The sequence below is a fragment of the Notamacropus eugenii genome, chromosome 3 (genome assembly GCF_028372415.1).
Source record: "Notamacropus eugenii isolate mMacEug1 chromosome 3, mMacEug1.pri_v2, whole genome shotgun sequence".
Lineage (NCBI taxonomy): Eukaryota > Metazoa > Chordata > Mammalia > Diprotodontia > Macropodidae > Notamacropus > Notamacropus eugenii.
The window spans coordinates 207040023-207067613 of record NC_092874.1 but is presented as its reverse complement, the minus strand read 5'-3'; the positions used below and the strand labels follow the sequence as shown (position 1 = coordinate 207067613).

At 38.1% G+C, this 27591-nt stretch overlaps 1 protein-coding gene across 2 annotated transcripts in view; it reads right to left on the bottom strand.

The window, feature by feature from the left end:
* The window catches only part of CECR2 (CECR2 histone acetyl-lysine reader), a 145901-nt gene that overhangs the window by 33600 nt on the left and 84710 nt on the right, over positions 1-27591 (bottom strand). For both annotated transcript variants that reach the window (XM_072654138.1, XM_072654139.1), the window contains exons 2-4: positions 11202-11296; positions 2999-3182; positions 1944-2083 (exon numbers count right to left, since the gene is read on the bottom strand). In XM_072654138.1, coding sequence (XP_072510239.1) covers positions 1944-2083; positions 2999-3182; positions 11202-11296 — 419 coding nt within the window. The remainder of the gene's footprint in view (positions 1-1943; positions 2084-2998; positions 3183-11201; positions 11297-27591) is intronic.

Sequence of the window (27591 nt, the reverse complement as noted above, 5' to 3'; positions counted from 1 at the left end):
TAAAACAGAAGAAATAGCCTTACATTGCAAGATGAAGATTGGTGTTACTTTTAATTCTTCTTTGGAGTATACAGTTTCTATCCTGGGAGGTCTAAAATCAAGAGACTCTTAACTTACTTGATTCTAAGAGAGAGTAATAGATTTGGAAGTCAAGACAGAGTTGGGTCCAAATTCCGCTTTCTACATTGACTACCTGCGGGACCAGGACAGTCACTCAAGGCCTCTGAGCTTCAAGTTATTTCATCTGTAAAATGAGATTAACACCTCTCATACTATTATCTCACAGGGCTACCAGGAAGATCTAATGAGAGTATATGAGACACTTTACAAGTCCAAGTGGCTGGGCCCAGTCAGTGCACCTGTAAGCCCCGATATTAGGAGAGGCTGAGGCTGGTAAAACCTTTGGGTTCACAAGTTATAAACCACAAAAGTGTTGGAACTCGATGTGTCTGAGTTAAGACTGAAGCCAACATGGGGAGCTCCCTAAATCGGGGCCAGAAAAATAGAGTAGGCTAAAGTTCCCATGTTGGACAGTACTGGAAACAGATCTATGAGTAGCTACTGGACTTCCACCCTTCCAGTCTGGAAGAAGAGATCCTACCTCACCCTCAAAGCCACAGAGCACGAGAGAGAGAGAGAGAGAGAGAGAGAGAGAGAGAGAGAGAGAGAGAGAGAGATCCCCCCAGGATGCTCTCTACAGGCAGTTTTGCAAGGGGGCAGTGGGACACACTGGACTGCCTCTATTTTTACTGATTCTAAAAGCAACAAAATGGCCACACCTTACTGACAACATGAGCTGCCAATGGTATGATTCACAGAAGAAAACTTTTGTTATATGTAGTTGATCAAAGATCAAACTGCTAAAAAATTAAACTTACCTGGTATAGGTACCATGTAGACAGACAGAGGGTTGAGTAACGAATTAGAAATGTTAGCCTGAGGATGCTATTATTTAATACCTCAGGATCTATGGCTCCAATTTATTGCTATTCTGCTAAATTACTTCAAACCAGCTCTTTGGTTTTTAGACCTACTCAAATCACTTATTAGAAAAAAACAAACCCAGCAATAAATAACGGACATTTACATAGCACTATAATATTAATAAAACATTTTGCATACGTTACGTATCACAGGAACCTCACAAAAACCTAAGAGAGAGATACTACAGGACAGCAAGGTGGCACAGTAGATGGAGCACCAGCCCTGGAGTCAAGAAGACCTGAGTTCAAATCCAGCCTCAGACACTTACTAGCTTTGTAACTCTGGGCAGTCACTTCAACCTCCATCTGCCTCTGTTTCCTCATCTGCAATATGGGATAACAGTCCTTACCTGCCACGGTCATAGGGAGGATCAAATGAGATAAGAATTGTCAAGTACTTAGCATAGTGCCTGTCATGTATTAAGCACTACATAGATGTTAGCTATCATTATCGTAATTTTAAAGATCAGAGCACTGAGGCACAGAGCCCAAGATCCCAGAGCTAATAAGTTTCAGAGGTAGGACTTAAAACCAGGTTTTCTTGGTTCAAGTTAATATCCTTATGTACCCACTATACCAAGCTACTTCTCACTAGACTGTACTGGGGGATTTTTAAAAATATAATTTTTAACTTTTCATATAATCAATTTTTATTGATGTCAACAATGTTTGTTGACTGCTTCTACTGATATATATATATAATATCTCAATACAGGAATCATTGGAAAAGATCCAGATGTTGGGAAAGATTGATGGCAAAAATAAAAGGGATGAGAAGGAGATAGAGAGATAGTGTCATGGAAACAACAAACGTGAACTCTGACGGACTTCCAGGGAGAGTACAAGGGCCTGGCATGCTATGGTCCACGGGGTCAGTCAGACATGACTGAACAACAACAACCTCAACAATGATTTGAGCATCTCTTTATAAAAGGCAGCCTTTGCCCTCAATGTACTTACTTGATTGAGGCCAGTTCTCCATTGGATTTTCCCTGTACTGGGTCTTCTTTGTACATTCGAGTTCCATAGAAATACCAGTACAAAGCACCAGTGCTGTCTTCACCCAAAGGTTCCACTCGGAGGCTGTCTGCATCCAAACCCTTTAGCGAGAAGCACAAGGAGGAAAGGAAGAAAATTACAATGAGAAATCAAAGGCTACACATTGTCCAACTAAATTATAAAGCAGATGGAAATCTTGGGAAATAACAAATCTAATAATGTGGTTTAGAATAACTTTTCTTTATTTTTTATATGCATGAAAAAAATTGTTGCCACAGGATAGAATCAGATATTGTAAAAGCTTCACCTGGTATTGCTGATATACCTTCATCTTAACCCAATGCAAATTCTACTTCAATTCGGATCCAGTACAATAGGTAACTGTTTACAATGGGGTCCCACCTCCAACAATCTTCCTATAATATACCCTAGAGCAAAGCTAAATAAAGAAATTATCCAACACATTTTAGACGGGAGAATATTTTATTTTAGATCTACACCTTCTCTCTACAGTCTCCTCCTAAAGATGATGAAGATGAGAGATAAAAGTGAGAAAAGACAAAGAAGTTTTTTTTTAAACTAACTCCACAACTTTTTTAAGTCAACATTTATTTTAGAAGATGTACTGAATTTTCAACTAATTTTAATTTTCTAATCAATAGGAAGATAACTGAAAACCTTAATTTAGTGATATTTATTTGCATTCTTGAAGAGAGATAGTGAAAGTTTTTATTTCCTCCCCAGTTTTCAAGATTCTATTTAGTCTAGTACAGGGGTGAAATAAGGTAGGTCCAAACTAAAAATTCTATCACAGTCATATTCTTTTTAATGCAATATAATTTATCCTCTTGCAAAAAGATTTGTCATCTATGCATCTTTCAGATGTTGGACTCTATGAAAGCAAAACAAAATAACTTCTAAATTCTCATTCCTTTCCTCTCTCCTTGTTTTATATTCTAACCACATTTCTAAGTGCTGCCTTTACTGCTCCACGACCAGGACTGCCAGTTAAACACCTTAAGGAGATCGAAGACGTCATCTGCATCAAGCCGATAATCACAGAGGCGATGGAGAATCTCCACTCGGGTGCGAAGAGGCAGGTCTTGAAAACTGGCTTCTCTCAGGGGGTTGGGCTTCCCTTCCTCCAGTTCCCAACGGTAGTTGATAATGTCTTCTAGGTAGCTATGGAATGTCTGAGACCTGATCAGAGAGTCCCAATCACAAAAACATTTTAGCACATGATGAAAATGTAGAAGAGAGTTTGGAAGGGTGAAAAGGTGGTGGTGTAGGGAAGCTGGTACTGATGAAGCAAACATCTTAATCTGGAAGAAACATAGGATAATAAAAAGTTTCTGAAAGGCCTAGTGAAGGAAGCTCAGTATTATATATAATCACCTGTGTTGTTTGTGTCTACCTTTAGGAAGGTCAAAGTGTTTTGGAGAACTATGGGTGAACCTGTTGTTTTATTTTGAATCAAAGGAAAACTTACTCCATCCCTATGAAAGAAACAGAAATGGAATAATATTCCACTTTGTAAATGGTGAAGCAAAAAAATGATTTTCCCTAATTTCCGTAGTTATTGGAAGTCATGTTAATATCTTAAAGCATCAGAAACTTACTACTGTAAAGGACTAATTTGAGACCATTCCTTTCTCTCTGGGATTCTAAATCTGGTTAGCCTAAATGAGTTAATTTTATTCTATACCTTATACAGAGACTGCTACCCTAGAGAACAAGGAAAAGTTTCCCCAATTTTCAGTTATATTCCAGTAGTGACAACGTTAAGGGAATTTTCCAGCATATACATTTAAGTCATTTTTGTTTCATGAAAAATTATATTCACTGAATAATGCTAATTTAATAGTCAAATTAAGCACCTTTGAATTAACAATCAAGGAAAAACAAAAAATACCACATTATCTCTATTTTGCAGAAAAGAAACAGGAGGCAGTCAGAAGTTAGACTTGCCCAGGGTCACACAGTTAAATGTCTAAGGCAGGGTTTGAACTCAGCTCTTCTAAAATTTTTAGCTTTAGTCTTCTATCAATGGGTTTTTCTAGGATCAAATAAATTAACATATGTAAAGTGCTTTGCACTATATAAATGCCAAGTGCTACTATTATTATATTATTATCACTGTTCCTCCGCTGTCACCTGCCACTTGAAGGTACAATATGTTAAAATAATATCTACTACTTTATAGGGGAAAGTGAAAAAGTAAAGACTCACAGAAAAAACCCCAAACTAGTAGCAAATAACAGTGAATTAAGTTTTCTTATTTCCCCCTTTAAACAAGAAAGGTAGCAGTCCTCTAAAAGCTACCTGTAACTTTAGATTATCAACCCTAAGCATAGATGTAATCACCTGAAAATGACATATTTATTTCCATTGTCCAAGTTCCATTTAAGATCCAATTTCTGTGCATCAAAAACTCCCTCTCAAATAGATATTTAAAATAAGCACAGAAAAATCAAGATGCTTAAAAAAAAAGGAGTTTCCCCCCTGGTATTGGGAGGGGGCTGTGGAGAAAGAAGCCAAGAGGTGGATAAGGCTACTTATTTACAAATCCTTTTTCTCCTACTACCAGGTGCAACTGGGTGGTTACACAAGGCTTTTCTTCTCATTCCCCCCTTATCTTTCACAATGAAGGAAAACTGCAGATTCTGAGACACTGCATCATTCTGGGAGCCCCAGACTGATGTCATGAGGAGAGAGGATGGCAGCTTCATTACAGCAAGAAGACAGACTGGTCTGAGAGAGAGGGGGAACTCTCTTATTCAAACAGTGAAACGCAAGCATGCAAAAATACTAGCCAAGCAAACATCTGTGTGTATAAACAGTGCTCTTTGTGCTTACAATCTGTCTGAAAGCCTCCTTTTCTCTCACAGAGCTGCACGTTTGGGATTCCTTTTTTCTCTGATATGGTGGCTTCAATTAACCCAGTTATACTCAAGTTTTCTTAAGACACCCTCATGCTACCTTATTTACAGACATGGCCCTCCCTGTCTTTAAACTACAGAATCTGTTTCTGAAGGCTTGAGATAAGAGAGAGTTTTTTGCATAGCATTTTTCTGAGAACTCTGTATCATTACCTCCTAATTTTAAAGAATTAATAAGCAGCTGTATAACATGTAGAGGAAAAAAGTTTTCCAAGAGATAGTGGGTTAAGATAATTCCAAATTTCCTCTTATTTTGAGCTGAGCAAAGGATTAAATAGTAGCAATTGTAAATACAGGGAAAGGTTGGATGTTGAAGAGGAGAAAGTGGTTTTATGTTCTAGTTATTCTTAGAGATAATCAAATCAACTGACCAATATTGGTCATCTCTTGCTTACATCCATTTTTTGATGTCAGTTGATTACTTTTAAAATAGGGATGGTAACATTTAAGTGTTAACCAGGCTGATATCAGACCTATTAGTTCTTTGTACAACTGGTCTACTTCCCTCTCCTTTCTGGCAAAAACTCCAGGCTCCAAAGTGAGCCATTGTCCTACTCCTCTCCCCTCCCCCAGCAGCAAAGGGAAAAGCCTCAGGCTATTATCATTCAGCAGTCAACTAAGTAAGGTAGTTTGGAAAGGCTAGAGGAGGTCGATGTGTGGGACCTCCTACCAACCCTCCCCTCCCCCCATCCCCACATTATTTACCTCCATTCCTCTGATAAACAAGTTTACTGAGCTTTAAAAGGGGTAAAAGTCTCTTACTTTGGCAGCTAGTGAGTTCTGGAGACATGAGTGGTAGTAATATTCTGGAAAGCCTTCCTCCAATTGACTAGATTCTCAAATGCTGGAAGGAAGGTCAAGTTGGAACAGTTCTGAGTGTTTACTGTCCCAAGGACTAAGTTCTTAGTTCACTGGGTGTCCTCACTGGGCTGGCCTCAGGATGACTTTTTTTTGACCACAGGAACTCAGAAATACTAACACAGGCATTAATGACGAGACAATTAAAATAACTTTGCCCCATAGCTCTTCCTAATAATGGCTATTGATATTTAAAGGGGGTAAAATGCTTTATACATACATTGTCACTTGTCCCTCACAACAACACTGAGGTAAGTACAAAAATATAATGGATACCTCTACTTTAAAGATGAGGAAACTGAGGCAAGTTAAGTGACTCGTCTACTGTCACACAATTGGTGAAGGTCCCAGGTAGAATTCTAACCCAGTTCTTCCCTGACTCTAAAGTCCAGCCAGCTCTTTTCCCTAGATTGTTTTGCCTTTCAAAGGTCAGGAAACCAGCCTAGAGAATGCAGGAATTCCATTGTTAAAAGATTGGGGATCCTTGGGCCTTCTAGGAAAGGGATAATTGCCTCTCCTCCACAGACAACAGACCACTTTGATAGCCCTTTAACTAAAGCTTCTAGACTACCAATATATTAAATGACAAACACTAATGAGTGTTCAAAATAAGGATTTTAAAAGAAAAAGTTTGGATCAAATCCTTTCTTGGGCTTTTAGGGCCTTTCATAACCCAGCTTCTTAGTAGGTTTCCAGTTTCATTACATCCTCACTGGCCCAATCCTATGACACACATTGCTATTCCCTGCTGGCTGGTCTCCCTGACAAACTCTCTTCTCCATTCTAGTCCAAAGCTGCAGATCCGACCTTGTCACCCTGGGCATCCCTCCCCCCATTCAATAAACCCTAGTGGCTCCCTATCACTCCAATATCCAGCATAAAATCCCCAGCCATTCAAATCCCTTCATAATCTATGCCCCACCCCAACTGCCTCCCCTCCGTCTATCTACAATCTGGTGACACTAGCCTCCTGGCAGCTCCTGGGAGACATTTTCACAGGCTGACTTCCATGTCTGTAATTGTCTCCCTCCTCTTTATTTGTTTCCATCTCTGGTCCTATCTTGCATCCTTCAAATCCCAGCTAAAATCCCACAGTCTTTAAGAAGCCTTTCTTGGTTTCCCTAAATGTGCAAGTCCCTTCTTTCTGTGTTTGTATCCATTTAATCCCCTAAAATCTTGTTTGTATATATTTTGTTTACATGTTGTCGACTCCATTAGGCTGTGAACTCCTTGAGAGCACAGACTGGTTTTTTTTTTAATCTTCAGGGCTTAGCATAGTGTAAGGCACATACCAGGATGCTATGAATAAATGGACTGAATGTTAATTACTGAAAATGAGCGACATAGATAGATATGCTTTCAATTTTATATAAGTGTTTGAAAAATTAGGGTAGAGGTAGTAATTTACTATTAGGGAACCTCCATAGGCAAAACTCATCGTAGCATCAGACTGTGTGCATCAGGAACTTTGAATGTGTATTTTTAAGTGACTTCCTGGAACAGTTAGAGACAAGCAAGAAAACCAGCAAATATTTGGTTTGGTAATGGCTTCTGGTACATTCAGGGTAGGTATCTTCATACCTAAGTAAAGACTTGCTGGAAAGGACATTCCTGATTAATTGGACAATAAGCAGAGATACGAATTTTTTAAAAAGCAATATACATTTCTGATATGTATCTTTCTATGGTCTTCTGAATAATTAGGTTCTATAAGATGAAATACCAGCAAATCTAAGAACAGTAAATAGTAGGCCAAGTAAGATACTTTAACGTATCTCTTCAAATTTAAAGGACCATTGGTGTAGTGTATAAGATAGAGAAACTCAACCCAAATCCAACCAGGTATGTGATTACACCTAAGTCCAAAATTAAAGTAGCCTAGAAAGGTTGATTTATTTTATCATGGGAATATAAAGACTTCTTTCCTAAATATCAAGTAAAATCATATGAGAATAGTGTAAACAGAAACTACATGGATTCAACCTACAGAACAGGAATCTAGGGCTACTAATGAAAAAATTACAATATATTGAGATAATACTCTAGGGCCAAATGTCAAGCAGCGGATAGAGTGCTTGGCCAGAAATTAGGAACTCATCTTCCTGAGTTCAAATCTGGACTCAGACACTTACTAGCTGTGGGACTCTGGGCAAGTCACTTAATCCTGTTTGCCTCAGTTTCCTCAACTGTAAAATGAGCTGGGGAAGGAAATGACAAACCACTCCAATATCTTTGTCAAGAAAACCCCAAATGGGGTCACAAAGAGCCGGACATGACTAACAAGACTCAACAACAAATTTAAAACTACTTAAATCATTATTCAATACACTATCAGGTAAGTCAAATCTGATTCAGTTTTTCTATTCGGCAAATTGAAAACTAAGAGTTAAGCAACTGCTCCAAAATCTCATGGTGAGCCTGTTGACGAGTCAGTCTGAGGGCAAGACCTTTCCAGATTTCTACTGTTGAACATAACAGAATGACAGAATAGCATAAAAACCTTAATAGGACGCTGGGTACGTTCTAGAGAAATAAAAGCACTGCTGTAAACCACTTCATTAATAATTTCTGAATTCTTAGGATCCTTATATTTTGGATTAGAATGGGCAGTGGATTCAAATCCTTATGTTTGCAAGAAATAGTCTAATACTTGGCTACAAGTAAATCATCAAGAAGGAAATATGTGGAGGTGAGGAAAAAATTCTAAGTGTTTTTTTTCCAGAAAAATTAAGAAAATGATGCAATAATAATGAACGGCACAGAAATTTAAAGAATCATAGAAGAACAGTCTGGAAGTAGGAACTGGAAACAAGTATTCCAACTTCCCTACCTTGACCAGTGAGTTTGGAGTATCAGTGAAAGTCTAACTCAGAAAGGTGACCAGGGAAGGAACTGGATCACTGGGAAGGAGCCATGTCTCAGTTAGTGGGGAAAAAAAAAATTTGAGGGAGCCAGAAAAGGTTTAAGATGAAATCTAGTTAATTAACTAAGGAGAAACAGGTATTCCAGAGAGCACAGGTAGTAGGGGTGGGGAGCTTTTAGAGTTGGGACATAGGGGCAGGGGTAGACTGGAAAGAATGGGAATAAGGGTGTGGTTTGTGGGGGGCTGAGAACAGGGTTTGAGCAGTGGCAGCTAAGGGTTCAGAATCCATGGGAAGGGAAGAGGTATGATGAGGTAGTAGTATACTGAAAAATACATCTGGAAAAATTACTGTCCATAGGGGTTCCACATCTCAGGACATCCTTGTGTAGCTAGAAGGAGGAGGGGTAGCCAGGAGCAAGCCAACAGCTATATAGAATTGTAGGTAACTTAGAGAAGGTGAGGAAATGAATGGCTGCTCAGGAAGGAAGGCACAATTGTGCAAGGCAACTATTGTGGAGTATGGGAGAGAGATAAAAGAGAATACAGTGTGGTGTTCTGCAACCACACAATACTATATGCAGGATGTCCCAAAAGTCTGAAACTGTGGACACCTTCTATTAAACACTTCATATTACAATGATGAAATGTTTTTTCCATCCCAGTTTTGCTTTTTTCTTTCATTCCCTATCCTTGGTTAATTGTGTTCTAAAGCACTGTAAGGCAGAAACCATGGACTTCCATTCCTATGGAATAAAACCTTCTGCTGCCCAGTCTAGTTGTAGCTAGTTATTTCAAGTGCTTCATCACAATGTCCCTTTAGAATAATGATTCACACTACTGCCCTTACTTCAACTTCCTGTGGCAAAAAAACACTTGCAACAAATCATTCCGTTTTATCTCCCAACCCCCAATCAGGTTCACATTTAATAGCTTAAATGATTTCATTCCATAAACAAAAGTTTAGATACTTATGACACGACTCACTTCTCATTCTCCTACCTGTCTGACTGCTCCTAATTTTCCTTTGCTGAGTCTTCATTCTGATCATCCCCAAGGCTCTGAACTTTCTCCTAATCCATTTCATTTCACAAGTAAATGTATTTGTGGAGGCCAGAATTAGTTATAAGATAATCTAAAGATAATGGGTCTGGGCCTCTCAATATAAAATTCATAGCTTTATACTTATACAAGCTGTCTCAAAAATCAGTCTTTGACCAAGTTTTAGTTGTCTAGTCTTACACAAGTCTCAGACTAAGAATTTTGGGTCACTGTATATAAAGCCTCAAAGATGCTTTTTCTGAAAATGCTCATATTAAATTCTCTCCTTCCCCCATGACTTTTAAATTAAGAGACTATAATAGCACCACTCATTCTCATTCAGCCATTTCACAAATCAATTTCCCAGAATCAAATGAAAAGAGATAAAATTTATTATACTAGGAAAAACAAAACAAAACACTGGGCCTGTGTCCAGGAACTAAGTATCAAATGTGTAATTTTTATTAAGTCATCTCTGTGGGGCTTGGTGGTCTCATGTATAAAATACAGGTTCGGGATAATGAACTCTTCTAGCTTTAAAACACTGTGACTTAGAACACCTGATGTATTTGATCGAATTCATTTTATATCATATTGCAATTTAATTTCTTGATCTACAAAATGTAAGGCTATCTGGCAAATGCACTGGGCTTTGTATGCAAAAAGCACTGTCAAGGGGACTCATGCTAAAACAAACTGAGGATTCCACATGCACGAAAACAGTTCTGTTACACTGACCTGTTCAAAGGCCAGAGAATAAAATCAGCCAGAAAAAAGGCAAGATTTAAACAATTTTTTTGAGAATATATTGTGGTTTCTATATTGCCTATGCTTCCTGAGCTATCCTGTACGTCCCTTCCCTCTCCCAGAGGGCTATCCCCTTGTGAGAATATAGAAATGAAAAAAAAACCCAAAACATTCCGCAAAAACAAACTAATATATTTAAAAAGTCTGAAATCTTATGTAGTACATTGCATTCACATAACTCTACTTTTGCAAAGAAGGAATACTGACTGTGGGGCCAAGCATGGTCACTACAATCTGGCAGCATTAGGATTCCATTTTCCTGCTGTTCTTTCATTGAGCAACGTTGCAGTCAGTAAGCATGCTGTTTTCTGCTTCTGCTGACTTCACTCAGTTCAAGCTTTCCTCTAGTCATCATTTCTTAGAGGGCAGCCACGTTCCATTACATTCACACGCAACAAATTGTTTAACCATTCTCCAGTCAATAAGCATTGGATTCCAGTTCTCTGTGCTAAATTGTATTTATTATACCTTTAGACTACTTGTGCTCATACTACTCCCATGTGGTATAACATCCATTGTTGGCAACAGCTATTACGCATTATTTCAAACGCATAATAGCTGCCAACAACAAACCATTTGCATATACTGAGTAGTGTGAAGTAGTTTTTGGCTACCAACTGGTTCTGATTTGTTTGGAGAGTTACGAAATCTCCCGGTAAAAGTGTAAATTGCTCTCCTTCCCAAGAAATACTTAACTCAAAAAAGATTACTCACGTGATATCCCTCCTCTGATAGCAGCCCTGCAGCAGGCAGGCGATCAGGTCACTGATAAATTCCTCGTCATCCCTATGAAGGGCAGCTTCTAATTCCTAATGAGAGGGAGAGAGAGAGAGAGATTGCAAGATCAAACACAGATGGGGATTTCACTAAATTCCTCCTGACCCACCACCAGCAGGAAGCTCCTAGCAGCTTAAAGGTTAGTATAGCAGCAGGAGCTCCAGAGATGGATCAGCCCAGCCCTACCCCCACAGACACCTCAGCCATCAGAGCTGTGTTTCCCTGGAGCTCATGGGTCCCAGGCCTTATTCCTTCCTACCCAATCACAAGGAAAAAGAAGGAAATGTATCTTTTCCCTTTAATTTCATCACAGTTAGAAGTAGCCATAGGAACTAAAGAAGACTGTGGGCCTATTTTAATGACAATCAAGTAAACAAAGAAAAGTAAACATCTGATTAATTAAAAAGTATACTTTGGTTACTTAGCTGGTCCTACAGCAGAGACTATTGTCTCAGATTTAAAGAATGACTACAGAGCTCAGTGTGTGGCAAATCTTATTTGGGAGATACTACAATTATATAATTAATGAAAAATTACTAGACTGAAAAGTATTGTGTTTAATCTTACATCATCTAGAGAAATGAGGTAATGTCTATACTAATAGAAAACTAACTCTAGGTGAAATGTTGTGTCTTCCCTGGGGGCCTAAGGATGACCAGGTCTCAAAATACCAAATGAAAACAATTACTTAAGAAGTATCATCTGGGAAGGAAAATGGCAGCAGAATATTTTTACAGAGAATTCCAACCTGTCCAAAAGAGACAATGGTACCGTTCCAACAGAAGTAACATGGTCTGAAAGTGTCATCAATTCTTGATTTGTGTAAATTATGTTTCAGAAAGCATGTGGGTCTGTATGTTGACTACAGACAATTTTCTCATGAGCCCTTTTTAGTCCATAGTTTAATTGAGTCATAACAAGTAGCCACAATACACAGGAGACTCAACAATCTATGAATCTGCGTTGCAGTTCTCAGTTTATGAACTTCAAGCACCTTCAGATCTTAACACCAATTACACGGTCGTTTGCCCAGTAATCTTGTAATAACAACTGACATTAAAAGAACATTAGGCTTTTTAATACATTATCATATTTGAATCTCACAATAAGAAGGTGGTTACTATCCAAATCTTTATCCTCATTTTAAAGAAAACTGAATTTCAGTTTTGTGAGTGTTGCCCATGATCACATAGAGGGTGGAGGAAAAACGGAGTGCCCCAGGTCCCAGGGCCAGAGTATGAATTCCAGCGAGTGTAGGCAACGTGGGTTTAGAAATGGCCTGGCACCTGGGATGCAGAGGGAGTCAGTCTGGCCCTTAGGTCCCTGTCCTTCTTAGTGTTGCCCATGATCACATAGAGGGTGGAGGAAAAACGGAGTGCCCCAGGTCCCCGGGCCAGAGTATGAATTCCAGCGAGTGTAGGCAACATGGGTTTAGAAATGGCCTGGCACCTGGGATGCAGAGGGAGTCAGTCTGGCCCTTAGGTCCCTGTCCTTCTTAGGTTCTTGGCTGGCCCCTGGGGAGGCACCAGAGGTTTCTGAGCTTCCAAGGGAGACAGAACTCAGCTGCACTGGCCACACTAGGGCTCTTTCTTGGACTCTGGGGGGGAGGAAGAAGCCTGAAAGGTCTCCTGCCATGGCCCTTGTAACGATGGGCGGGGTCCCTCCTTGGCTGTCTAACTCCTTCTACAATACCTGGCTTTGCCATCTACAAAGGAAGCAGCAGCACTCTACTGATTCCATACTTCCCTTGGCTCTCTGCCTTCCACACCCTTTGGTCTCTTTTTTTGTTGTCATTATCTATTGGCCCCTAGATGGATCCCATCCCCTTCCTCAGAAGAGGCCAAATCTCAGTTGAGGATGAATGACTGTGTGAGTGAAGAAGGGATGGATGATAGATGATCTCCCTCCTGTCTTCTAGTAAAGGAGGAGGAGGAAGCAGGGCCTGGCATCAGAACCTCTACTTGGCTTCTGGCCTGCTCTTCCCTAGGGGGTGGGAGCAACAGCCAGGAGCCTCTCCCTTGATCTTGTAATACGAATTTCTTGGGGTTATCAAACACTAGAGTTTTGGATGTTTCTCTTTCATGCTTATCTGGTCTATTCTACTTTTGTTTTTAAAGGCCAGTATCAAAGAGTTCTGAAGAAAACTGCTTTATCATATAATTGGAGGTCTGTTAATACTTCATTCTTATTTTTTTCTTAGTGTTTTCTTTAGGATTCTAGACCTCTTGTTCTTTCAGAGTAAATGTGGTTTGGTCTAGTTAAGACAACTGTCTCCTGAATGAGTTTTCAAATGGTTTATGTAAAGCTGCCCCAGGCGACCAGGCAGGGTGGAGAAAGGTCAAAACTACTGGATATTTTAAAGTGTAAATATCACAAAAATCCATCTGCTTTATTCAATGAAAACAAAGTTCAAAACCAAGTCAACAAAAGTAAGAATAAAAATGCCAATAAATGTGTAAGTTTGCTATAAACGACAGTGAATGTAGGCCCAATTAATTTGATAATATGTACAAATGTGTGCTCATCCTTCGTTGCTGAAGAAGACCATGCCATCAGAGAAATGATGACATGACTTGCACTTGACTTTGTTTTGAGTGAGGGAGGGCTATGCAGGTCACCAGCCTCACTTCTCCTCCAGAGCCGTCTGGATCCAGTGACCAGATATTCATCAGGATGACTGGAGATGACCCAGGATGAGGGAATTGGGGTTAAGTGACTTGCCCACAGTCACACAGGTAATGAATGTCAAGTGTCTGAGGTGAGATTTGAACTCAGGTCCTCCTGACTCCTGCTCTGGTGCTCTATCCACTGCACCACCTAGCTGCCCCTGGATATCTAGTAACAGGCAGATGATTAGGCCAAATATCCACTTATTAAGTTGTCTAAGGATATAAAAAGGAATATATTCTTAGTCTGAATAACCCAGATCTTAAACACATACTTTAACGTAGTATTGTATCCCAGATATATCCCAGCCTTAGGTCAAAGCAAGTGTATATGGGTTCAACACATATGTGAGTTGAATCATCTATAGCTCCCCACGTTTGAATGTGAATTCTACAAATTTGAATGTGAATTATAAAAATTATATAAACTTATTATATATAATATATAAATATATAACATAGTACACAAATATAATATATAAATACATAAGTAAGTTAACAAGTTTTATGCAGAAATTAAAAGTACCTAAGTCATATTTGTCAAAATCACTTTGGTAGATACAATAAGCTGGTTAAAAACAAAACAAAAACACAACCCTCTACAGGGGTGGGGGACCTGTGGCCTCAAGATCACATTATGGTCCTGGGGTGCAGACTTTTGACTGAGTCCAAGTTTTACAGAACATATCCTCTCATCAAGGGGACATGTTTTGTGAAGTTTGGATTCCTACGGCCTCGAGGCCACAGGCTTCCCACCCCAGCTGCATGATTTAAGTAACTATAACTGTAGTGAATAGCTATAGATGACAGTTTGACAGCATTGACCTTTGTGACAAATACACAACCATTTTAAAAAGAAAAACCTCTAGAGTAGCTGAAACTAGTATAGACAAAAATAAGAGAACAATGGGAACCACAGAAGGACAAAGTAGAAGTCCAACTTCATAAGATATAATCTACCATTACATATTATACACGCATACACACACACTAATATATATATATGTGTGTGTGTATATATATATACACACATATATATATATATAAAATTAGGATTCACAAGTACTGTTACTGATGGAAAGGCAAGACGGCTGTTTGCTTTTGTAGCTCAGTTTGGACCGGATTCCAAGTATTAGTTTAAGAAAGGTAATCATGCAATGTGATTCGTTGTATGTTGCAGAATTGCTTGAATTTAAGAAATATGAAGGAAGAGCTACAGTTTTAAATTGCTGACACCTTTGTAAAACACGTTACAAAAAAACCAATCTATTACAAGGATGGTTCTTTAAACAACACGGGGAAAGACAATAATTCTGTGTTAGCAAAATGCATTCAGGCTTCCTCACACTTAAGGACTCTGAAGGATGCTTGAGCTAACAGAAGAAATTTCTATTTTTAGTGGATAAGGATGATGCAACATTTTATACCAAAAACTTCCTCCTGACCCTTGTATATTCAGTGCCTATTTTGAAAAACTGAATATTCTAAATAAAGTTTCTACAAGGTTCTGTCCTCATGGTCATACTCTAATCTAAGTAAGACAAAGTAGCTGCACCTATTTTATATTTTTTGGTTTTAATACTGAAAATACTTGCCTTGCAAATGAAATAAAAGAATGAATAAAGAAGCCATGTGTGGTGGCTAAATACAATATACTTAGTCTTACCCCATCTGAAAAAAACCTGAAATAATTAAGCATTTGAACCTGAAAATCTTACGTTTGGCAATAAATTCTGAAAAACCATGTGGTGATTGTTTATCTTTGAGGAAGGGAGGAAACAAACACTGGGTGCCAGGGAATGAGCTAAGTGCTCGTATTATCTCATTTGATATCACAACAATCATGAGAGGCAGGTGCTATTATGATTCTCATTTTACAGTTTGAGAACCTAGTGTGAGTGAAGCAACCCTCTCAGTGAGTAGGACCTGTGCAGAAGGATGGAGGGTGTGGTGGGGTCAAGTGAAGGTTTTAAGGATGGAGGTGGGGCATATATATGAGCAACTCTGTAGACTTAAAGGGAAGGACAGGCAAGAAACCTGAGTTCAAGTCTGGAGTCTCACACTTAATAATCGTCATGTAACCATGGGTGCAGGCTCTCTGAGTTTCAGTTTACTCTTCTCTAAAATTTGAGCAACTACCAACCTACCTTAAGCAGTTACTATAAGTTCTTTATGAAACTAAGCAATTAAAATTCACTTAGGAGAATTATGAATTCAAAGCTATCCCACCCACTGGTAAACCAGAATGAGGAGAACAGAAGACATATAAATAAGTCAATAGTAAGCAATCTACATAGTGAAATCTTCACTACACAAGCCCCCACCCTTCCTCAGGGTTCTCCAGTATCCGGAGGAGGTGGGCCTGGGTTGGGGGAATAAATGGTCTCTCATCTCCACCATAGATTCTAGCCCCTACCAATAGTGTTTGTTCCCTCAATTTAGGCCTTTACAAAGGAATGTTTACTTCAAAGCTGTAACAAAAGAAAATATACAAACCCCTCTCACCAACACCTGGAGGTAGCAGAGAAATAGTCCTGGCACTATCTCAATCTAGGAGAGGGGGTTAGATTCACAGATTAGCTCTCAGTTCCTAAACAGCATTATTCCCACCAAATTCCAAAGGACCCCTGGATTTATGCCTCAGAGACGCTGATTTCTCAGGGCTTCCCTTGCTGGCCTAGAATTTGGGGCTCCAAGGTTACCATGGCTTAGTCCAGAGCTCCCACTCCCAGATTTGAGACTTCCCCTCACTACCCTGAGAGCTGAAAAAAACAAAGAAAACAAGACCCAAACACCAACTCCCTTTCTCAGTACCACTGGGTAAAAGGGGAAGAGGTAAAGTAGGGCTCCAGCGCTTCCCCAATTAATGCACAATGCTCTTGGTGAGTAAACATTCTTTTATCTAAGGATGCACTAGAAAAGAGAGTAAATAAGCCTATCTGTCTCAGTCAGGTAAATTTGAAAATTTGGGCAGTTCTGGTTAGGCAGCCAATGGAAAGAGGTTGCTCCCAAACACATGCCGAATTCCTTCTCTAGGAAGCAGGTCCCTTGAGTCTCCTGGTGGAAGCCTCCATCACAGGTGATCTGGGAACGACCAGGAGAAGAGTGAGAAAACTTAGTTTCCCATGGGAAATGTGTTAGGTTAGTTTTGGTGAACTAGCCTCCCCCCTCCCTTTTTTTAAAAGTCTTTTTTCCAAGGGATGACTTAATGAGTAAGGGGGGGGGGGGGGGGTTGTTACCCCAGTGGCAATATATTCAGAAATGAATGGCACAAAACATTTAAAAAAAAAAATGACAACTGGCTTTGGTGTTTTAATCCTACTCCTGACTGAATCCTCTACTACTTACTCTCAAATCTGAGTACTTATTTTAGTTCAAGTTCACGTTTTCCCAATGACTATGAATGACTTAGAACCATTAAGCATTATGTTCTCAGAAAAATCAAAATTTCTGGTGATCAAAAATGGAAAGATAGAGAGGATGGAAAAGCAGGTAACTGCACATAACCAGAGGACATGTGAAATGGTACAATGAATGAGGGAGCTCTTGGCAGGATAAATAACTCAGGCATGGCTCCAGGGCAGCACTGGTAGCACAAAAGGCCAAAGCATCAGAGGGAGCTCTGCAGCATACTGAATAGATCACATATGGAGGATTTACCAAGAGCTCATCATGCATCACCTGCCCATCATAACAGACTTCTTGAAAATGTATTACTGGCATTTTCTTTGATGTTCCCATTCTATGTAGAGAAGACATCTGATTTTTTTCCAACACTGATTTTTACTGGTGGAGGTCTTCCTTTCACTGATGGAACATCCCACAACTCCTCTCTCATCTCTATGAGTTGGTATACACTCCCCCCAATATTCCCCATGTGGTAGACAATTTTTGGGTGATAAACTCTGAAACTAGCCTGGCTAGTCCTCAGAACACACAGTCTATGGAATTTCCAAATCCTAAGGTTCTTAAGGGTAGGGACCCTATCTTATTCAAACTTTCTATCTTCTCTATATTTTAAAAAAAATTGAGATATTATTTTAAAATTAAGATTTCTTACAGGTTATTCTCTATAGGCACATCTTTTAAGATATTAGGTGCCAATGAAGCAAATTAATCCAGATGTTGAAATGAAGGATTGGGTCATTACTTGATCAGAGGAAAAGACATTATTAATTGTAGAAAAGGGGGCAAAACCTAAAGAGGACTCTCAGAGGGTTTTCTGAACAACAGGTAATATAATAATTTTTTTAAAAGTTAGTAAATACTAGTTAATTAATACAAAAATTGTCATTTTCTGTAGAACTTAAAACCTTACTAAGTCATCCCAGAAGACCCTCACTTTTCAACATTGAGCTCCTTCTGACTTTCCCTCTCCATTTTTTCCTTCTTTTTGAATATTAAATGTTGAGCCTACAGTTTGAAGCTTTCCTTCCAAGTCTCTGAGACAAGGACATGACAGAAAACAGACCCACAGAGCAGTCATTAGCAGAAAAAGGGGAGGTCCTACCAATCTTCTTCCTCACTATGCAGCTTCTTGACAACAGATGAGAGTAAAAGAGGGTTGATTCTCTTTGCTGATGGTGTTACAACTCATTGAGGGTCATTTTTAACCTGGTATAATTCAATTTTATCCCAGAGGTAACTCTAGTTACTGGACTATAAATTAGCTTTAGTGGATTTAATGGTAAGAGGCCCAAACTACATAACACTCCAAGTTGGCTACACTCTTTATCCCAGAGCTCCAGTTCCCCAAAGATTAGTGCAGCAATGGTGAGACCATCTTCCTGTTTGATTTCACCACCGATTATCCCCGACAATGTCCCTGGAATGAACTATTTCAATGCTTTGAAAAGTATCTACTGATGAAGCCGTATCAATTTAAATGCAATGGTGTGACTCCTGTCAAACGCCACTGCTAACTATTTTAAATCACAGCAAAATGAAAAACTTTGGTTCCTCAGTAATTTAAAATGAAAGAACTCTGTTCTGTTCCGGAGGGTTTCACAGAAAGTGTTTCTTTTAATTTTGTAATCAATACACCTACAAATATTTATTGAGTATTTATTAAGTGGTAAGCCGAGGATGGCAGAGATAGTTAAGCATAAGATATTACAATAATACTACTCCCACCCTGGTGAAGGCCTTCCTTTCCTTACCCTTGGTCTATTACAACAGCCTGCTGCTAAGTCTGCAGCCTCAAGCTGGTCCCCATGCCAATCCAGCCTCCATTCAGTCACCAAAGTGATTTTCCTAAAGTCTGACCTTGTCACTTCCCTATTTATTAAGTTCCAGTGGTTCCCTATCCCCTCTAGGCTATAGTATCCTCTTGCCGTTTAAGGGCTTTCATAACCTAGTCCCTCTCCCACCTTTCTAGTCATCCCATGCCCTCTCCCACACACCTACTACTTTTCTTTCAGTGATACCAGCTTCCCCTAAAAAAGATACTTATCTCTCCACTTTGGCTGTCCCTCACATCTGGATCGCAGTTCATCTTATCTCTGGCTCCTGGATTCCCTGAAACCTCACCTAAAATCCCACCTTCAGCAGGAAGCCTTTCGTCAAATCCCTCTTCCTTATAGTGTCTTTCCTCTGGATCACTTCTGTTCATCCCATAGGGCTTGTCTGTACATATTTGATTTGCATCTTGTTTCCCTTATTAGATTGTGAGCTCCTTGAGGAGAGGAACTGTTATTTGCCCCCCCCCCCCTTTTTGTATCTGCAGCACTTAAGCACTAACTGTGCTTAACAAATGCTTATTGCCTATCTACAGACCAGTCTACAAAAGGAACTTGTATATTTATAAAGAGTAACTTCTGTTTTGTTTTATGATTTCTCCTATTCATTTTGATTCTTCTATGCAACATGACTAAGGTGAAAATGTATTTAATAGGAATGTATGCGTAGAACCCATATAAAATTGTATGCCGTCTCAGGGAGGGAGTAGGGAAGGAGGGGGCGGGAGGGGAAAATATCCAAGATATATGGAAGTGATTGCAGAACACTGAAAATAAATAAAATAATTTAATTTAAAAAAAAGATACAAGAAAGAGTAACATAGTATTCAGAGAACAATGATCTGAGGCCAATTCCAGTTGTAAAATCTTTGAACTAGAAGTATAATTAAATTCTAGAGCACAGGGTGTTGGGAGACTAAAGGAGCAGTCCTGAATAGCTTATTTGGCTTGAATAGATTTTGTTTTAAACACTCTAATTAATTACTTATTTTTTTCTTTTTAAATTGAGTTCCGAATTCTCTCACTCTCTCCCATACACGCTAAAGTGGAAAGCAGTATGATATTATATAGGTTATGTTATACAAAATATGGCCATGTTTGGCCATATTTCAAAAACTAAAATGAGAAAATTATACAGTAGAAACTCAGTTTATAAGTAACCTGATTTACGTATGCTTCACTGGATGAGAAAAAATTTTCGCAAAATTTTAACAAACAAAAATTTGCAGTACCAAATTTATGTTTGTAGTTGAATAGCTCAAGAAGGAATGATGCTCAACTAAGGCAATGTTTTTTTTTTTTTAAACCCATATAAGACTGCAAGCCCTCTCAGGGAGGGAGGGGGAAAAAATTTAAAACTTATGGAAGTGATTGTTGAAAACTGAAAACAAATAAATTAATTTTTAAAAAGTCAAAAACAAGTGACCTTAGATTCCCAGGCAGAAGCAAATGTAAAAAAAAAAAATTAGTGAGCCAATACATGTAAATGATTCTAAAAAACAAAAACTAAGTGAAGGCAGCAGTCTCAGTCTTACTTTTAGCGAAAGCCGCATAAGAGAGAACACTCCTTATGTTGAAATTCCAATGTTCTCATAGAAGAGATTCTCCTTCCAATAAATAGCCCTTCCTCCTCCTTGCTCTCATCTCCCTCATGCCAGCCACGACTCTTCTCAAAGGTAAAATGCAGGTTAATTTGTGTTATTTTCAGTTTATATTGTGTATTAATCCTTGCTACTGTATTTCAGGCATATTAGGGACAAAATACTTAAAATTATAAATAATTATTTTTATATGAATATTTTTTGGGATGTGGTACCCATCATTCAACTTTACATTACTTCCTATGGGAAAATTTGCTTTGCAATATGAACAAATTGTAGGATGAAAAGAATCTCAAAACGAATTAAATTCATAAACTAGGGTTCTATGGTACTTCACTTTTCACTCAGAGTTGATCGGTTTTCTCTTTTTTCATCATAAGTCCTTTGGATTTCCTTGGATTACTGTATTGATCAGAGTAGCCAAATCTGTCATAGTTGAACATTATGACATTGCTGCTACTGTGCATAATGATATCTCCCCTCACCCCACCTCCATTATTTTTATAGCACAATAATACTCCATTATAATCATTTACCACAACTTGTTCAGTCACACTCCAATTGATAAGCAACCCTTCAATGTCTAATTCTTCACTATCACAAAAAAAGAGTTTCCATAAAGATTTTTATACATGTAGGTCCTTTTCCTTTTATCTCTTTGAGATACAGGCCTCATAGTAACATTACTTGTATGTCAGTGCATATGAGGTATGCACAGTTTTCTAACCCTTTGGACACAGTTCCATATTTTTCTACAGAATGGTTTGATCAGTTCACTATTTGATCAACAATTCATTGGAGTACCTATGTTTCCTTCATTCCCTCCAGTATGTCATTTCTGTTATGTGTGAGGTGATACCCTGGCATTGTTTTAAATTGCATTTCTCTAATAAATAGTGATTTGGAACATTTTTTTTCACATGACTATAGATAACTGATTTCTTCCTCTGAAAAATGCCTGTTTATATCCTTTGATTATTTATAAATTGGGGAATGGCCCTTATTTTTATGAACTTCTGTAAATTTTTTATAAATTTGACTCAGCATATTTGAGAAAAGAAGGCTTTAACAGAGAAACTTGCTGTAAATTTTTAAAATATTATTTCTTTGTCTATGGTACCATTAGCATTATGTAGTTTACCCAAATACCTCTTTTAATTACGTCTATTTTTGCTTTTGCCTTGAGATGATTGCTATCACTACCTTTCTGACTTCAGATGAGGCATGTGAGATTTTGCTCCAACCCTTTATGTTAACTCTGTGTGTGTGTGTGTGTGTGTGTGTGTCTTTGTTTTTCTCTTATAAACAATGTATTGTTGGATTCTGGTTTCTGATCCATTCTGCTATCTACTTCTATTTTATGGGTGAGCTCATTCCAATCATATTCACAGTTACCATTACTGTGTAGTTCCCTCCATTTCATTTCTCTCTTTTTATCCTTTCCCTCCTCAAAAGGCTACTTTGCTTTTGACCACTGCCCTCTTCTTTTATTACTCCACCCTTCCTCTCCTACTTCCTTCAGGGAAGATAGGTTTCTGTACACAACTGCATGCATAGATATTCTTCCCTGGATCTTTAAGCCTATTCCAATGAGAGCAAGGTTCACCCCTCCCTGCATTTTCCTCTCCATTGAAAATGCTCTTCCTTCTGCACCTCTTTTATTTGAGATTTTCCCTATTCTATCTTTTCCTTCCCCCTTTTCCGAATACATCCCTCTTTCTCATCCCTTCACTTTTTTTGAGATCATTCCAACATAATTGACTCATGTCCTCTATTATAAATTCCTTTTAATTTCCTAATAATTATAAAGTTCTTAGGAGTTACAGGTATCATCTTCCCAAACAGTAATGTAAACTTTTTAACTTTATTGAATCCTTTAAGATTACTCTTTCATATTTACATTTTTATACTTCTCGAGTGTTCTGTCTGAAAGTCAAATTTTCTATTCAGCTCTGTTGCATATATGAAGAATGCTTGGAAGACTTCTATTTCATTAAATATCCATTTCCCCCCTAGAGGATTATACTCAAGTTTTGCTGGGTAGGCTAGTTTTAGTTGTAATCTTAGCTCTTATGCCTTACAGAACCTCACATTCAAACACCTCTGCTCCTTTAACATGAATGCCACTAAATCTTGCATGATCCTGACTGTGGGTTCATGATATTGAATTATTTCTTTCTGGTTACTTCAAGTATTTTCTCTTTGAATGCGGAGCTCTGAAAATTGGCCTTAATATTTCTAGGAGTTGGGGTCTCTTTCAAAATGTGATCAGTAGATTCTTTCCATTTCTATTTTGTACTCTGATGTGAAGATTTCAGTGCAGTTTTCCTTGACAATTCTTGAAATATGTTATGTAGGCTCCTTCTTTGATCACAACTTTCAGGTAGTGAAATAACTGTTAAATTATCTCTTTCTGATCTATTTTCTCGGTCATTGCTTTTCTGATGGGACACTGTACATTTTCTTCTATTTTTAAAAAATTCTTTTATTGTTTCTTGATGTCTCATGAAGTCATTAGCTTTGACTTGCCTAATTCTAATTTTTAAGGAATTGTTTTTCTCAGTGAGATTTTGTATGTCATTTTTCCATTTGGCCAATTTTGCTTTTAAAGGAGTTCTTTTCTTCAATAGATTTTCTTGTGTTTTTCATCATTTAGCCAATTCTGTTTTTAAGGTATTTTCTTCAGCATTTTTTGTGCCTCTTTTACCAGGCTATTGATTCTCTTTTCATAATTTTCTTGTATGACTCTAACTTTCCTCTCCCCCAATTTAGCCTTAACCACACTTATCTCTTTAAACCCTTGCAGGAATGCTTGTTGGATTTGGGTCCAATTAGCATTTGTCATTGAGGTGTTTTTTGGTAGCTATTTTCACATTGTTGTCTTCTAGAGTTTATGTTTTCATCATCCTTGCCACTGTAGTAGCTTTTTATAGTCAAATACTTTGTTGTTGTTTGCTCATTTCTCCAGTCTATTTCTTAACTGAATTTTAGGTTAAAGTTGGGTTCTGTGTTCAGCTACAGGTGGTAAAGCACTCCAATAAGATTCCAACTTTTTCCTGCTGCTGCATTCAGCAGCTTCCCGGCATCTGCAAGTTTTTGGTACTTCCAAGGTAGTATGATCCTTCGAGAGGTGTGGTCACTACTCTCCTGGTATGAGCTGTGATCTTTACCCAGGAAGGGTCCCTCGTCTTGTTCAGGAGCTCAGACTTCTTTGCTTTGGAATTATACCCAGGGCCCCTGCTCCCTTGTAACCAACCTTTCTGACCTGGAACTGAGGATGAAAACTGTGTATGGGCAACAGAGTTGTAAATTAGTTCCAGCTGTACCCAATACAAAGGGTCCCCTGTAATTTTTTTCTGGTCAGTTGACTGGCCTATAAGGAGTGACCACCAGTTTGAGTTCCAGACAAGCCTCCACTGTCGCGCTACAAACTTTGAATGCTATTCTCTTAAGTTTTCACAGATTAAGAAAATGTCTTACCTTGACTTTTTTTACCCGCTTTATCACTCCAAAATTTGTTTTGAGGCATTATTTTAAAGTTGTTTGGAGGAAAATATTCAAAGAGTAAACTGGTTGGCTGCTCCTAATCTGCCATCTTGGTCAACAATTTTTCCTGAAGAATCAATAGGATTTAGGTAGGAACTGGGCAGAGATCATTCCAGAGAAGAGAAGACAAATAAATGGGAAATAATCCTAAAGTGAACACTGAAACACTTTCATATACAAAGGAGAACAGAAAACAGTATTCTACATGAAACTGAGTTGTACAACTTGGTATTCCTATTAAGTATAATACGTTAAACATGTAAATATCAAAGCTGTTCTGCTTATCAGGGCTTTATTTGGGTCTTCCTTGCAGTCTCCTCTGTGCATTTAAAGAATGATTTGGTTATCCTTTATCTGTTCTTTTTTGAGGCAACTATCATTACCCCAACCCTCTTCATTGGAGAAATCATTGTAATATACATGGTCAAGCAAAACAAATTCTGACATTGGTGGTGACCAAAAATGTGTCCATTTACTTTTCTTTTAGGAGGTCAGTAGAACACATTTCTTCATTGGTCTCTTGGAATCAATTTTAACAATAATTCTGAAGACTCTTGGAAACAGTAAAGAATCTTGGCAAAGAGTAGATGCTTAATAAGTTGCTTATTGATTATATCACCCTATTGACTGTAGCAACTTCTCTTTGTTCCAAATAATAAAGGGTGTAATACCCAATGATACCTCTGAGTGGTCTAACAAAATTAAAATTCTCTAAGGCCTTCTCAACCCCAATGAGTCTTAGTTACTTTTTAAAATATTATCTCTCTTAATTATGTAGTTTCCTATGATCTAGCTCAACTGGGAAATGCAGCAAAATGCCTCAAACTGAAACTTTAGGGAATGTTTTTGCATTTGCAAGGCACAGAATTTTTCCTTACTATTTCTCCAATGCTATTTACAATCATATAAAAAAGCAATTCTTCGAAAAAATATTTTAAGAGTATCTGATTTTTCTTTGATTATTGTGGTCTACGACCTAAAAAGTAATTGAGTTATAATAAACCTACTACTCACGTCCTATTACTGACCAACTGACATTGCTAATTAGAATCGTTGATAATCACCGAGAAGGATCATTCCCAATCCAATTTTTGCTGTAATTGTTTATTCTGTCATATCCCAGGATGATTATGCTGCTGCTGCTAACAGTTAGTATTATGGGTCCAGACTGTAATTTCACTGATATAGTGAACCCTGTGGGAACTTCTCCCACCCATCAAAAGAAAGACAGCATGGAGTAGTGGAGAGATGACATTATAGATTCAGAACGATCAGATTTATGTTCTGTCTCTGACACCTACTAGCAGTGTAAGTAAATCCATGGCAGTGTCTCCATGGGTAAATCATTAAAAACCTTTCAGTGCTTTAGGAAACTTCATCTGAGTTGTTCATTTCCATTTTCACTGATTTGTCAAAATATTTACTGAACGTGTGTGATAATAGGTGCAATAAGTCCTGGGTTCTTAAAACTTAAGAAATTCCTATCCCTTTTTTTTTAAAATTAAAAAAAAATTCTTACTCATGTTTTGACATTTCCTATCTCCAGTATCTCTCCCCACTCCCAGAGAGCAATCCCATATAACAGGTATTATTCTTTTAAAGAGGAAAAAAATCAGCACAAGTAATTGACATTTTAAAAAGTCTGAAAGTATATACAATGCATACAAAGGGGTGTCCTCTTCTGTGTCTTTATTTAAGTGTGCTCTATCTTTAAATTTGTTACATTCACTTCTGATTTTTTGGTGTGTGGTTTTTCCTTTTACATTATTGTAGTCATTATGTACATTGTTTTCTTGGTTCTGCTTTCTCCACTCTGCATTAATTCATGCAGATCTTTCCAAGCATCCCTCTATTCATTACATAACATAATTTCTTAGAGGGTGGTAATATTCCATTCCATTCATATACCACAATTTAGCTTTTCCCCAATCAAATGACAACTCTTTTGTTTCCAGTTCTGGGTTATTACTTTTGCTATCTCAGAAAATGCTGCTATTAATATTTTGGTATATATAGGAACCTCTTTATTTGATGGTTTCCTCTGGGTATATGTTACTGAGTCCTTTTAGTCATGTATGACTCTTTGCGATCCCACTTGGGGTTTTCTTAACAAAGATACTTGAATAGTTTGCTGTTTCCTTCTCTAGTCCATTTACTGATGAGGATGCTGAGAGAAACAGGAAGTTACTGGCCCAGAGTCAGTCACTTCTAATGGCTGTAAGTGTCTGAGGGCAGATTGAACTTAGGAAGATAAGTCTTTGTAACTCCAGGGTATGGATATTTTAGTAATTTTATTTGCACAATTTCAAATTGTTTTACAAATGGTTGTACTATTTCACAGCTCCACTAATAGTTTATCATCTTACAACCCCTCCAACATTGACTAATGCCTTTTATTAATATCTTTGCCAATCTGCAAGGTAAAATTCTTATCTTTTTCAAAATCCATCTAAAAAAACTTCTATACAAGTTTGCATTAATATTTTACTTTCACAGAAAGAGAGTTTTGAAAAGGAAGAAAAATCTAAGAACAAGATTGTAATTCCAATCTATCAAGTGTACCCACCCTCACCCACAATCTACCAGAACCACAGATACCAAGGGTACTTGGTTAAGTTTCCTGCAGCTAAGTAAACTTGCTTTTGCTAACTGTTCTTAGCCAATCTGGAATCTAAAGCACTAAATCTACTTAGGTCAGGTGGGGCCTGACATTCCCTCTAGAAGAATGTAAATTCCTTGGGGAAAGGGCCTATTGCTAAGCATCTTACAAATATTGTCTCATTTTATCCTCACAACAATCATGGGAGGTAGCTGCTATAATCCCTGTTTACAATTAAGGAAACTGAGGTAAACAGAGATGAGGTGACCTACCCAGGGGTCACACAGGTACTTAAGTATGTGAGGCTGGATTTGAACTCAGATCTTCCTGACTCAGGGGCTAGGGACCTAATTCACTCTGCCACCAAGCTATCCCTAGAGCCAGATTAAAATTTAACTGGGAAATGTTTAACCAAAAAAGCAATACAACAATGTTAATTTGAGGTTTCCTGAGTCAATGTGATCTGCAAGGATTCTTTCTATTGAGTTTGACATCACTGCTCTATAGTTTACAAAATGCTTTCACAACAAATAGAAATAGACAGAAACACCCATATTTTGAAATAAAAACTGGAGGCATTATTCTAAGTAGACCAAAACAGAATAATAGAAAACAGAATCTGTGATTAGAAAAAAATAATTACCAGCATATGTACATTATCATGAAAGTGTGAAATTT